The following is a 13,713-nucleotide window of genomic DNA, read 5'->3' on the forward strand; positions in this document are numbered from 1 at the left end:
ATGAACGTCGATATTTTGAGGAAGGAGTTGGGGGAAAGATCATGAAAATCGATCCCGTAAAAATACATGACTCCCCGAACGGACGGGTGAAGGGGAAACCCGAGCCCACGGATGAAATGGGGAAGGAACATGACTCTCTCGTGAGATTCCGGAGTGGGGACGACCTGTCCCGCCAGTGGAAGACGGTGGCCGATCCTCTGAGCCAGATACCTGGCTCCCCGAAGCTTCTTGTTGTCCTTCTCCTGGACGGTCGAGGCCATCCATCTGCCTCCTGCTCCGGATCCGGACATCTTTGGAAAACCTCTCTTCGATGGAGAAGAAGAGTGCTTGGGCGTTAGGGCTCGAACAGAGGGGAATGAGCTAGCGGGAGGAGAAGGTGTGGGTAAAAGAGAAAGAAACCTAACCTCTTTATAGAGGGGATAATTGCTTTTTGTGCCTCCCCACTTGCCTGATAGAGCCCGTCTGCCTCCCACTCGCCGCGATTAGCGGCGCGGTTAGACTACCCATACCCGTATTGATGAGAATCCCGTGATATGGGGACACGATCTCTGCTTTGACAAGACGTGTCAAAGAAACCGCCTCGCAATATGCGCTGTAGCTAGTTGTGGGAAAACGGTTCAAATAATGATCCGACCGTAATAACATGTCACGTCCTCAGAAAAAGTTGTCAGAAGATTGCATTTGTGAAATATCATTCTCTCTACGGCGGTGTGTGAAGATCATTTTGTGGATCCGGACACGATTCAAGTGTTCGATGACTACTTTGGAGTATTCGGAGAAGGAACCGCCTTGCAATGCCGAAGACAATACTGCGCGCCGGACTCATCGTCATTGAAGCCTGGTTCAGGGGCTACTGAGGGAGTCCTGGATTAGGGGGTATCCGGACAGCCGAACTGTGTACAACGTCCGGACTATTGAAGCGTGAAGATACAAGACTCAAGACTTCGACCCGTGTCCGGATGGGACTCTCCTTTGCGTGGAAGGCAAGCTTGGCGATCCGGATATTATATTTCCTTCCTTGTAACCAATTCCATGTAAACCCTAGCCCTCTCCGGTGTCAATATAAACCGGAGAGGTTGGTCCTTAGAAGGGCGATCACAATTACAATCATACCATCATAGGCTAGCTCTTAGGGCTTAGCTTCTACGATCTCGTGGCAGATCTACTCTGGTACTACCCATATCATCAATATTAATCAAGCAGGAAGTAGGGTTTTACCTCCATCGAGAGGGCCCGAACCTGGGTAAACATCTGTGTCCCTTGCTTCCTGTTACCATCAGCCTTGACGCACAGATCGGGACTCCCTACCCGAGATCCGCCGGTTTTGACACCGACAGCTGCGGCTGCCGAGAAGGCTGGGAAAGGTGATGGGCCGTACTGCAAGATTCATCGCCAAGGGCCAGGATCTCCAAGAGTGTCATCAGGTTGAACAGCTTGTGAAGAAGTAAAGGGCTGGGTATGAGAAGCATGATAAGGAAAAAGGTCAGAATGGCACTAGCGGGAATGGCCGAGGCGGTGAAGTAAATCGCCCCGGCAAGGCTCCTCGGAACCAAGGAAAACCCGCCAGGGGCTGTGAGAAGGAGGATTGCAATGGTGAAAGTGATGAAGGGGGTGAAAAGGAAACCAGTGAGCAGGAATTCCAGAAGGCCACTGACGCCCTGTGCATTGACGGGGGTGCATCTATGCACTCCTCTCACTGCCAACTTAAACAGTGGGCGCCTGAAGTTAATGCCGTGCACCAGCGGTAGAATCTCGGAAGCCGTTCAAGTGGTCAAGTACGCCCATCATCTTTGATGAAGAGGACCACCCTGACCACACCACCGCGGTAGGGTGCTTGCCATTGTTGGTCTCGCCAATAATCTGCGACCTCAAGGTCACAAAGATGTTGGTTAACTGCGGGGCCAGGTTGAATCTGATTTCCCCAAAGGTTATCAGCAAACTTCAGGTACTAGAGGAACAACTCAAGGTCACGGGCACATTTCAAGGAATCGACCCCGGAAGGAGTCGTCCTAAGGGAAAGATCACATTGCCAGTGACATTCGGGGGAGAGTTGAATTACCGGACTGAGAAGGTTGTGTTTGATGTGGTCGATCGCCTCCTGTCGTACAACGGAATCCTTGGATGCCTAGCTCTGGCAAACTTCATGGCGGTTCCCACTATGCCTACAACACCTTGAAGATGCAAGGGTCGGTGGGCGTCATTTCCATTCCATTATACGAGAAGGACGCAATCGTTTGCATAGATAAGATGTACCTGGACACATTCGCGACAGAGACCGCTGAAGCCGCAGGTCTCACCAAGGAAAGAAAGGTAAAGAAGAAGGATAACAGGGATGCCAACAAGGAATCTGGGAAGCGTACCTCTTTGGAGTATGCTGCGCCTGTTGATGACTTGCTGGAGAGTTCCAATTTAAAATAAAAAAGAGGCTAGCCAACTCAGCCAACCAGCGCTCCCCCAGATTGGGCCTTCGATGGCCGTTCGATCTGTTAACTGGTGCATCTGAACCGTGGGATCTTCACCTACAGTCAAACCTGATTTTACCTCGCGGTCATTTTCATACGCCAATGACGAGTGGGCTCATCTCAGGCGTTCCTTGGATGGGTTAGCCGTGCCAACGTGCAGAAGGATTTTCCTATCGGCTCCTCGCGCGTGATGCCTGAGACGGTGCGTTCGGCGTGAACCCTAGCCCCCCAAACCACAGCCGCCACACCCTCCCTCCTCCTCCTTGCCTCGTCTGCCGCTGCACTCCCTCCCTCCTCCCTCGTCGCCACACCCTCCGCCCTAGGACCGCGCGCTCGTCCTGTCATCTCATGTGCCATCGCTGACGGCCCCTGCCATGGTGTTGCGGAGCTCTTCCCGTGCCCTCGCGTCCGACCTCACCAGGTCCTCGATGCCGGCCTCATCGGCTTGCTGCGGCGGCCGCTCTTGACGCCGTCCTTGTGACCCGACAGGGGCAAACCAGAGCGCGGGCGGCTCATGTGGTGGTGCAGTGGGCGGCAGCCTCAGCAGGTGAGCGACGGAGACTGCAGCTGGTACACGACCTCGCACCCCAATGCGTCCCTGCTCGAATAGCTCGCATCTTCACGGCCACCAAGTGCGCAGGTGAGTCCCCAACCATCTCTCTCTCTCTCTCTCTCTGGCCCTTTTCCCCACCTTCCCTCCTCACTTGATGGCATCTTGCTCTTGTTTCTAGGGTGATTCGTAATCTGTACACCTAAGACTGCTAATTTCATCTACCCATAGTATGTAATTAGTAATGAGATGCATAAAGTTTACTGGTACATGACATGTTGATTAAATTTTGACAGGCCAGTAAAATTTTCTGCGGATGTGTCCTTGTCGGATGGATGGTGACTAACGAGATGCACTTCTTTGACACAAGTAATTTTAATAAATTGATTGTGTACAAGGTAAGATTACCACGCATAACTGCAATGCAGCTACCAAGTGCTCCAGGATTTCATGTTACAAGATTTGCCCCAGAGGCAAATGTATGATTTACTTGCTGTTGACTTTCGCAGTGTTCAGATCTTTTCTTGTGACAAGGATGCACAAAATCAAGTTTTCTGTCGGTAGGAGCTTTTTTCGCTGTCCAACTGTTCAGTTCCAATGGAACAAGGTGTCTACTGGACTTCTTATTGTCTCCCAACCTGATGTGGATAAAACCAACCAGAGTATTATGGCGAAACCAAGTTGCACTACTTGACAACTGATAGGGCCTTTAAAGGAATTGTTCCTCTCAGTAAGTTATTAGTTTTTGATATTCTTTACGAGACTGTTTTTTAATGTCTGGTCATTAACTTTTATCAGTAATTTGCAGAAAAGGAGGGGCCAGTGCATGATGTTCAGTGGTCTTCTTCAGGTTCTGAATTTGTTGTGGTCTATGGATATATCCTTACATATTCTGGTGAACCATGCATGAGTCATGCCTCGCTGTTCTGCTGTCCATAGAAATCTTTCTTTCTCTTCATCACGTGTGACTTTTATTAGCTCGAGCCTTCGTAAGAGGAAGTATACGATCTGTTCTGCCAGCTTTAGATTCTTATAGATTACCCAGGTGTCGTTTATGGGTCGGAGTCATTAATTCATGCCTATATTTGAAAAAAAAAGTGCAAAGAACTGCATTATTCATGCTGGCATTACATTTCTCTTTTTCCGGACTGGCCTGCTAATGGTAGCCTCACTTCTTTACATAGTCCTTACATGAACCATAACATTTCTGATTTAATGTGTTTGTTCTCTACCACTGTTCCTTGACTGAATCTCGGTTAGGCTGGCCAGAGCAACAATATTCAGCCAAAAATGCAATCCTCTTCACGACCTTGGTGAAGGCCATTACAATACGATAAGATGGAATCCCGAAGGGCGATGTATCCTTGCAATAATTTGATCACCCAGTCGTGCTATGTTCTCTGGTCTCAGTGGGTGTAGATATATATGCACACCCTTCTGTTATAGTTTGGTTATTAGCATACCATATGCGTCTAACAAATTGTTAATGTTGTGTTATTGCTTGCTCTCGTGTAAGAAAAAAAATCATGTTTATCTTGATGATATCCTTGACCCAAAAAAATCACCTTCCCTTTTTTCTTCTTCTCAGGCAATGAGGCATGAGGAGACGATGCCCTATCCACCTTCTGCAACCTCATAATTTTTCTTTGACCTGACCATGTGATTATTTTGGGATTTTAGCTCTATGCAGCCACTTCTCTTGATTAAGTTTAGAAAATGTCGGCAACGGTTCGTTGAATGGTTAAAGTTGGTTCATATGTGTTGTATTGAATGGTTGAAGTTGGTTCATATGCTTTGTATAAAATTGTTTTCATAGATCATGTTATGCACCTAGGATGCATGCAATCTTTTTTTTTACTTCAGAAAATGATGTTGTGAGCGTAAATTTAGACCGGATAGAGATAGCAATATACCAAGGGTTCTAAGAATTGGATTCATAATGCAGGGATGTTATTGATTCATCTGAGCTGCTCTATCTGATTGTATTTTATTAAGACCCTGCCATTTTAAACATAGCTTTTACATTCCTATTCGGGAAATAAGTGCTAACGGAAAGACCGGGATGCACTTTTTAAAATGGTTTTTGCTAGGTAAATGATGTTGCACAACAAATGCAATTGCCTTTGTGTCTTACATAACTCATTTTTGTTTATTCAGGTCATATTGCCTGTACATTCCTAGCGGAATGGAGTGCCCAGTTTTGTCCAGAAAGTTGAGGCCTTCTGGTGGTTCTTTTGCAATGAGGGTTTCAGTGCTAACCATATTGCATTTCCATTTTCAGGGTGTCCTTTTCCTGGATACCCACCCTCCAAAGCATATATTTGCATGATGATGTAATGTTAGACCAACTTTCCTGTACATAAGACTTTGCAGATAATCAAATAACAGGATGGCATTATTTGGTCCTCGATTTGGGCCAAATCGGGTAAGCCCTCCTCTTATTTGATTCTCTCTTGCGGCACTTGGCTGGTTCCAAGACCGTGAGGGAAAGGACTTCCTGTTGTGCGCGTGCTTGCCTTCGAACCAAATCGATCTCAACAGAAACACACGCACACACACACACGTATGCATTTTTTTCCTTGTCCCTGATGTTGAGTTGTGATTTTTTTTTCAATGTGTACATGGCTTCAGTGGGGCGAAGTAGAATAAATAGTCAATCTTGATCTTACGGAGTGATGATTTACATTCTTTTTGCGATGAGATAAAACACAACCTAGGTGTTATTTAGCTTGCTGCTGTAGGTCAGAGGAACAATATGTGGGTCGTTGAGTTCACTGCTTTAAGATTGTTGTTCTCATTCATAGACGAAGAGTTAACCTGTCCAGGTTTTGGTGCATTGACCAGCGAAATTGGGGAAGCTACTGGTCCTTTTAAACTGCACAAATGCATTATGCATTTAGTTCAGATTGTCATGTTTACGATCATATACGGCAGCCTTTTATTTTAAATATAAAACTCCTTTTATGTACAAGCTTATTTGATCGCTGGAAAGCTAAATGATGTTTGCTCATCTCTATATTATGACAGTCCTTGTTAAGATCCAACAATGCCTTGTGCGTGTGTAGGTTGCATTGTTTCTGTATAGGGGCGCATATCAGGATGAGCTTCCCGAGTCCTTCTTTCCCCTCCGCTCATGATCTCTTTCTCTCTCCCCTACCCATCTATGCAAGAATTGTTTAGCCTAAATGCTTCTATATGTTGTATGTATTCTTAGATGTACTTGATCTATTGTGAATCTTGTGATCACAGAACTTCCTGAATCCGACGCTGTCAATCGGGCCGCAGAGAGGAAGCGTGGTGGAGATGAGATGGGGACAGAGGATCCTGCAGCGATGTTGTTTGTTTGTTCTCCTGCTCAAGGTTTGCTCTTTCCTACGTACTGTCATGGTGGTTCAGTTTTTCATCTCTAAATTGGGATTACACAAAACTATTGATGTTTTAGTTACGTAATTTGTGTACCAGCATGCTGTAAAGGGCTAATGTCGGAACCAATTGTGTGTACAGTCCTTGCGCCTGTGATCATGAAAAGATCGAAATTAAATACTCTGCTTACCATATAGTGAGACGCCGAACATTCTGAATTGTAAATTCGGGTCACGTTTATTCAACTATTTATTTTGGAGATTTGATCTGCTTGATCTGTTGATAATTTCACCCTTCAATCATGTTTACTTAATAGAGCCTCATACATGTAAGTCGGTGCTTCATCTGTTGATAGTTCACCCTTCAATCATGTTTACTTAATAGAGCCTCATACATGTAAGTTGGTGCTTGTATAGTCTGGTAATAATCTGTCCTATTGTCAAATACTAAGTACTAGCTGGGAACTTCAATAGCTGGGTACTTCGCAATGTTTACTCCAGGAAAATGGAATGAGCAAGCTTCTTTCTTGATTAGTTACTTGCTTTTCCTCAAAGACATTCCCAATCTATGTCCCATGTTTTCTTTTTGTATGAATTTCATATTCCCTGGAATATGAGAATACACCGTCCTGATAGACCAGCGGACCAACACATTTCCATGGGATTTTTGAAAAATATATGTGAATTTGCATACATTTTCTATTTTTTTCTTTTCTTATCCATGCTCCCCTGTAGATAAATAGTAGTGTTAACTGAAATGAATGTTCACTTGTGTTCAAATTTCAAGGAAGTGTGCATCACGCTTCTGTTTCTGCAATATGTTTTAGAGTATATGATTTAATTTTCCTACTTCCCCAGTTATAAATTTATTAGCATCAAAGTAGAGCTTCATGTTTATGGTTCAATATATCATTGCAAAGTAGTTTATTGCTCAGTATATCACTGCAGGTTCCTTACACCATCAAATTTCAATGTTTTTTATTTTCGTCGATGGAAGTATGTTCTTCGACGATAAAATAGCAGGGATTTCTTTTCTTATCAATTCTAATCCCTTTTTGATGCATTGCAGGTTTGCTGTCAAGCTCTCAAAAAGAAAAAAACAACTTTACTCTGTTTTCTGGAGAACCTTCCCGTAGAGTCACTACCTCAACAGAGACAAATATGCGATCAAGGATATATTCGATGGATTTTCAAGCAAAACTTGGAGGCTATTTTTGCAGGTTCATCACTTGCTTTATTGTTTTCTTACCTTCCTTTCTTCAAGACAATATCTTCCTAGCATTGCTCTATAAATTTAAATCCCATCTTTTTGTTTTGATTATCATGGAGTACTCGTCCCATCTAATCCAAGCAAGGGCCTTCATGTTTGCAGATAGTTTGGTGCTCTCATGGTTATTTTGTAGAGATTGTCCCTTTGTTCATTTCTTGGTAACCGTCTACTGCAGCTCAGCTACTGTCCAGCAGCTAACCTTATGGTGAGTGATTGATGGTGCATGTTTGCCTATTAGTTTCTCTGTATGCCAATGTCTGAATTTTATCTTGCCTTTTTACATTTCTCCAGGCCTTCCATTCTCACTGTGATTCCCCGAGATGTCCTATCTAATAAAAAATTTATCTTGCCTTTTTCCATTTCTCCAGGCATGCACTTTCTAATAAAAATTTGGCAATCTACTTGAGGCGAGTCATTTATCTAGCTACAGTAACCTTCCTTGCTTTTGCAAATAATACTTTATGGTTGGCACTATTGTCTATATCTGCCAAATAACGTTAGTATAGCCAGAAATTCAGATGCCACACGTTAGTGATGGTTTGTTATTCTGCTATCATTCCATGTTGGTTAGCCATGATAAATTTGATTTCTAGAGTAGCAGATGATTCATGTCAGGTTTCTTTTAGAGATCAAAATATGTGTTGACTCTGAAATAAGTAGTACGCCGTCCAGTTCTACATAGGTGAAAGCATACTGGTCCCATTTACATACTATGCAAAACTGGACGGCCTTCTAAATCTCTGAAACTAATATTTGTTGTGTAATCTGTATCACCTCTTCATACTCTCTATATGCTTTCTACGTACTCCCTCCGTCCGAAAAAACTTGTCCCATAAATACATGTATCTAGCACCAAGTTAGTGCTAGATACATCCATTTGAAAGATAAGCTTGAGACAAGTTTTTCCGGACGGAGGGAGTAGAAGGTAAAAGTGCGTGAGAACGATGGCCTAGAGGATGTGAATTGCACTCGAATATATGCAGGGTTCGTGCCAAACTAGCCAGTATTGTATTTCAGATGCTTCTTCTGTAACTTAATATATTTTGCCGGCTCTTCTCATTTCCCGGTGAACTTTTTAGTCTGTATAGTTGAATCATTGGAAGTTGTTTTCTACTATCTATAGAGGTTTTATTATCCAAACTATTAGCTACCTGACTTGCTTTTTTGAAAGGAAGTGTTCCTAGGATTGCCTCTTTTACATATGGTTATGCTCCATATGGCTACCTATGTACATATGCGAAGGTTCTGTTTGGACTACTCAAATCGCGTGGAGCTGTTAAATTTCTTATTTGTTGCCTTGCCGTTGTGTGCCAACGCAATGTTTACTCCAGAAAAATTGACTGAGCAAACTTCTTTCTTGATTAGTTACTTGTTTTGCCTTAAAGACGTTCCCCACCTATCACATGTTTTATTTTTGTATGAATTTATATTCCCTGGAATATGAGAATACACCGTCCTGATAGACCAGTGGACCAACACGTTTCCATTGTATTTTAGAAAAATATATGTGAACTTGCATATATTTTCTAAATTTATGTCTTTTCTTATCCATGCTCCTCCATAGATAAATAGTAGGCTCAATAAAAATGAATGTTCACTTGTGTTAAAATTTCTAGGAAGTGTGCTTCACGCTTCTCTTTCTGCAATATGTTTCAGAGTATATATTTTAATTTTCCGACTTTCCCTGTTACAGTACTGTGTATGTCATTCTTAGCTTTGCTTTTGGAAACATAATAGTCTAGAAATTCCAACTTGAAATTGAACGAGCAACAATCCAGGTATTGTGCTTTCTTTCCCTCATAAACTTGCTGACGATATGGGTGAAGACCCATTACAGATTTCTTATGGAATAAAAAGGTAAATATGATGATTTGAGAATTGTTGGTCAAGAGCCATGAATAAGAGAAAGGCATCACACTCAAGTTCGGAGAAGAAAAAGGATACAAAGACAAAGATAGATCAGTATTATGCTCTGAAGCTAAAACTTTTTTGTGGAATCCATGTTACTTGATTTTGTATTATGGAAGTATGACTTGGTCATATATATTTACATTAATGTTGTCAACTTGTGGTTCAGCAATAGGCATAATGTCCTATCAAGTTATTTGATTTTGTATTATGTAAGTATGACTTAGTCATATATATATATTTACATTATTGTTGTCAAGTTGTGGTTTAGCAGTATGCATAATTTCCTAACAAGTTACTTGATTTTGTATTATGGAAGTATACTTAGTCATATAAATTTACATTAATGTTGTCATTGTGGTTTAGCAATAGGCATAATTTCCTATCAAGTTATTTCTTTTGAATATATTGTTGTTTATAAGCTGGAAAATTTGTATGTGCAATGAAAGTGTATCTAACACTTATATGTAAAGGATAAATGTGAAACATGTTAGATAATTCTTGGTCTAAATTGGAACTTTGCGTCGTTCGGCATCTAAGGGGTTTTAAAGGGTTTGAATTAGTACTTCTGTGGTTCATGAAACCCAATTTTATCCCCAATTTTATCGACAAAGGCACATTTTCAAAACACTTTGTGTTTGAAATATGACTGTGGAATTAGGCATCCCATGTGGTTCCTAAATGCTAATTTTATCAACAAGTAGAACAGTTTTATAGCACTCATGATTTCAAATAGGACTTTGCGTCATTTGGTAGAATGAGCGTTAAATTTGTTATCATATGTGCTTGCCCACGACTAAATCAACTAAACCATTGATTTTTTTCAATGTGTACATGGCTTCAGTGGGACTAAATCAACACATGCAAACCAAATCGATCTCAACAGAAACAAATTTGATATCATGCAATGATCAATGCAGATTAGGGTAGTTATAGAGTTCTTCCTCAGTTTTCATTGAGCAAAGATTGAATCTGTATGATTTGTTCTAATACCAAGTAAATCTTGGTCTGCATTGTGTTAGTTTTCCTACTGAGTTTTTTTGGCTATTTTCGTTTAAATTGGTAGTTGATGTGAAAAAGTGTGTGTTGACATGCATGTAACCAAATCATGTATTAATGTGAGGTACTACATATACTTGCCTATCTCTTTCCAGAAGCACAACCCTCTTGATCCTACTAGGAACATCAAAACCAAATGGGATATCATTGAGTGGACTTCAGATGGGTCTTGCCAAGGTGCTCTCCTCTCACTTTTTCTCTTACTTCCTCCCCTCCCATCGCTAATGTTTAAACTTACTAATATATTAGTTTTTTAAACATTACGTGTGCAGATCTGAGGATGAAGGGAAGAAGAATTTAACTAAACAGTGAAGAAGATCAAGGTGATTTTTCTTCCCTTTGTTCTTTTATTCTGATGTTAAGATTTGTTATGGCTAGATGAGATTTGTGGTGAAAATTTCCCATTCTTTTACATATCTTGAGATTGATCAGCTTCTTTCTTGTTGCTAGGAGAAGGATGGCAGAAGTGAGTTCAAAAGGGAGATCATCTACAGCACTGGCAGATCAGCGGGACAAGGGCAATCAGTAGAGAGATAGGGCAAAAGGGAGATCTTTATGCCACATAAACTTGTAGATCAACGTGAGGAGGACAATCGGTAGAGAGGATAGGGCACAAGGGAGATCTTTATGCCGCCTATAGATCAGCATGTACCTTGGTCACGTTCTGGCAACAAGGAGGATGATCAAGAAGGATTGGGGAACACCAGCAAAAAAAGTACTGGGGAAGACGGGCGGGACGAAGGCTTGGAGATCGTTGTTTGGCGCAGTGTTGATTGCTGGCTGGCCGACTGCGGTGTGCTACCAGCGATGAGATCCAGGAGGAGGTGGCGGCGGACAGGGAGACTAGGTAGGGATGAACTGCCGATTAAGATGCAGAGCTGCTGTTTTTATCATGTTGTTCTTATCCTGCTCACTATGATATTTGTGGAAAATATTTGCACTATGGTTTGGTTAAGATACAGAGCTACTATTTTTATTCTGCATTACCTCGTGGGTCTCATTATATGGATTAAGTACAAGGCATCTGTGGTTCAAAAGTTTTTAGTAACTTGTGTTTATCTTTACTGTCTGGTGTCGAATTGACCGATTAGTCGGTTGAATTGATTGTAAAGGATTGCCCAATGTGGTTATCCGAAGATTGTAGTTTACCATATATGCTTACTACAAAATGCTTATTTCGCTTCACATGTAAGGCTGTAACAGGATGCATTTCTCTCACCTTATTTCTGCAGGACCTTTTTGCTTGCATTCTCATGTCTTTTGGCAATGAGAAAATTATCATTTGGAGGGGAAAAGATAGATGAAAACATGCAAGATAGTATATGCAATTGACATACCCTTCAGTTCTTGAATCAGAGTTCAGTGGTGAAGAACACTACAATTTTTTGGTTGATGGATTGGTCTGAACATATTGTAAAGGATTTTGCATGAAGTGGTTATTCAAAGGAAAAAATATGCATGGCCAGGTTTCTCATCATGATAACCATGTTTTCAAACTTGCTAAAAAAATACAACCATGCCAACTTTACTCTCTCATCATAGTGCCCATATTTTCAAACTGAACATATTCATATTATGCAAAGTTCCCCTTTTCCCAGACTATTATTTAACAACGTAATAAACATGTTTAAAAAATAGCATGATTTAGTTGAAGGTTCTTGCAGCATGAAACTATTTTCATCGACAACATGTCTTCAACAGGTCTCTGCGCCATTTGGCGCAACGGTCAACTAGTAGCATGTGGTCCAAGGCTGCTGCACCCCATATGAAAAAGGTCTCGGCAGGGCTGGCTGGCGCTGATGGTATTTTTACTATCTGGGCCACCCTCGATGACAAATAGGAAAGTGCACTCGTTGCCTTCCTACGGGCGAATATCGATGTGTTTGCCTCGCAACCATCTAATATCCCCAGTCTTCCCAGGGAGGTAATCGAGCACCACCTTGTTGTCTGCCCACATGCCCGACCCGTCATGCAGAAGGTCCGAGATCAAGCCTTGGAGCGGCAACAATTCATTGCCGAGGAAATCAAGAAGCTTTAGGCGGCTGGTTTGGTCAAAGGAGTGCTGCATGCAACATGGTTAGCAAACCCAGTGGTCGTGCGCAAGACTAATGGGAAATGGAGGCTTTGCATAGATTTCACGGATCTGAACGAGGCATGAACGAAGGACCCATTCCCCTTGCCGCACATTGACCAGATTGTGGATTCCACTTCCGGGTGTGATTTGCTCTCAATTTTGGATGCATACTTTGGATACCATCAAATCTTTATGTCCAAGGAAGACGAAGAGAATACCTCATTCATCATCCCATGTGGCACATGCTACTTCGTGTGAATACCTTTCGGGTTGAACAGTGCCGGATCCACCTTTCGGGTTTTGGATCACAGTTGCATAGTAACATTGAAGCTTACATGGATGATATTACAATCAAGACCAAGGACAAATCAACCCTCATCCAGGACTTAGAAGAGACGTTTGCTAATCTGTGCAAGATCAACTTGAAGCTGAACCCAGAGAAGTGTGTGTTTGGCGTTCCCTCCGGCAAGCTACTTGGTTTCTTTGTGTTCCATCATCGGATAGATGCCAACCCCGATAAGATCAAGGCCATCGAGCATATCCAGGCACCCAAGACAATTAAGTATGTGAGGCGTTTGATAGGGTGTGTTGCCGCGCTTAGCAGGTTCATCTCCAAGTTTGCCGAGCGCACCGTGCCATTCTTCAAAATTTTGAAGAAGGCATGACCCATGAACTGGACTGCGGAAGCAGGCACAGCACTGCAAGATTTGAAGACCTACTTGTCTTCTCTGCCCACTTTGGTTGCTCCCAACCACAAGAGTCGTTGCTGCTATACCTGGTGGCAACTAATCAAGTGGTTAGTGCAGCACTAGTGGCGTAGCAGGAAGTGGAGGAAGCAGTAGCCTCAGCCAGTGCCCCTTCCGGGGGAGAGAATGAGCATTGCCTGGCAAGGCCAGACATGGATTAAGATAGAGAAGAGCACGACAGCGAAGGCAACCCCAAGAACGCGGCAATGACGAAAGTGGTGCAGCGCCCAGTATACTTTTCTGGCCTAGATCCAGGTATTCTGGCGTGCAAAAATTGATTTT

The 13,713-nt window shown here is 42.6% G+C and overlaps 1 protein-coding gene across 7 annotated transcripts; it reads left to right on the plus strand.

The window, feature by feature from the left end:
* The first annotated feature begins 2,662 nt into the window (after window positions 1-2,662).
* On the plus strand, window positions 2,663-11,674 carry LOC119276092. 7 transcript variants are annotated; one of them, XM_037557080.1, is made up of 11 exons: window positions 2,663-3,102; window positions 3,309-3,410; window positions 3,522-3,742; window positions 3,821-5,437; window positions 6,262-6,372; window positions 7,444-7,594; window positions 7,747-7,849; window positions 8,013-8,051; window positions 10,707-10,788; window positions 10,884-10,934; window positions 11,062-11,674. In XM_037557080.1, exons 4-10 carry the CDS (start codon window positions 5,402-5,404, stop codon window positions 10,887-10,889), a joined length of 528 nt encoding a protein of 175 aa, XP_037412977.1. In that variant the 5' UTR covers window positions 2,663-3,102; window positions 3,309-3,410; window positions 3,522-3,742; window positions 3,821-5,401; the 3' UTR covers window positions 10,890-10,934; window positions 11,062-11,674. The 7 variants fall into 7 exon arrangements, 1 of the variants encoding a protein (XP_037412977.1); XR_005136324.1 differs by having other exon boundaries at window positions 3,821-4,370; window positions 5,386-5,437; window positions 7,747-10,788; XR_005136319.1 differs by having other exon boundaries at window positions 3,821-6,372; window positions 7,936-10,788.
* The last annotated feature ends 2,039 nt before the right edge of the window (window positions 11,675-13,713 follow it).

Source organism: Triticum dicoccoides, chromosome 3B (assembly GCF_002162155.2).
Source record: "Triticum dicoccoides isolate Atlit2015 ecotype Zavitan chromosome 3B, WEW_v2.0, whole genome shotgun sequence".
NCBI lineage: Eukaryota > Viridiplantae > Streptophyta > Magnoliopsida > Poales > Poaceae > Triticum > Triticum dicoccoides.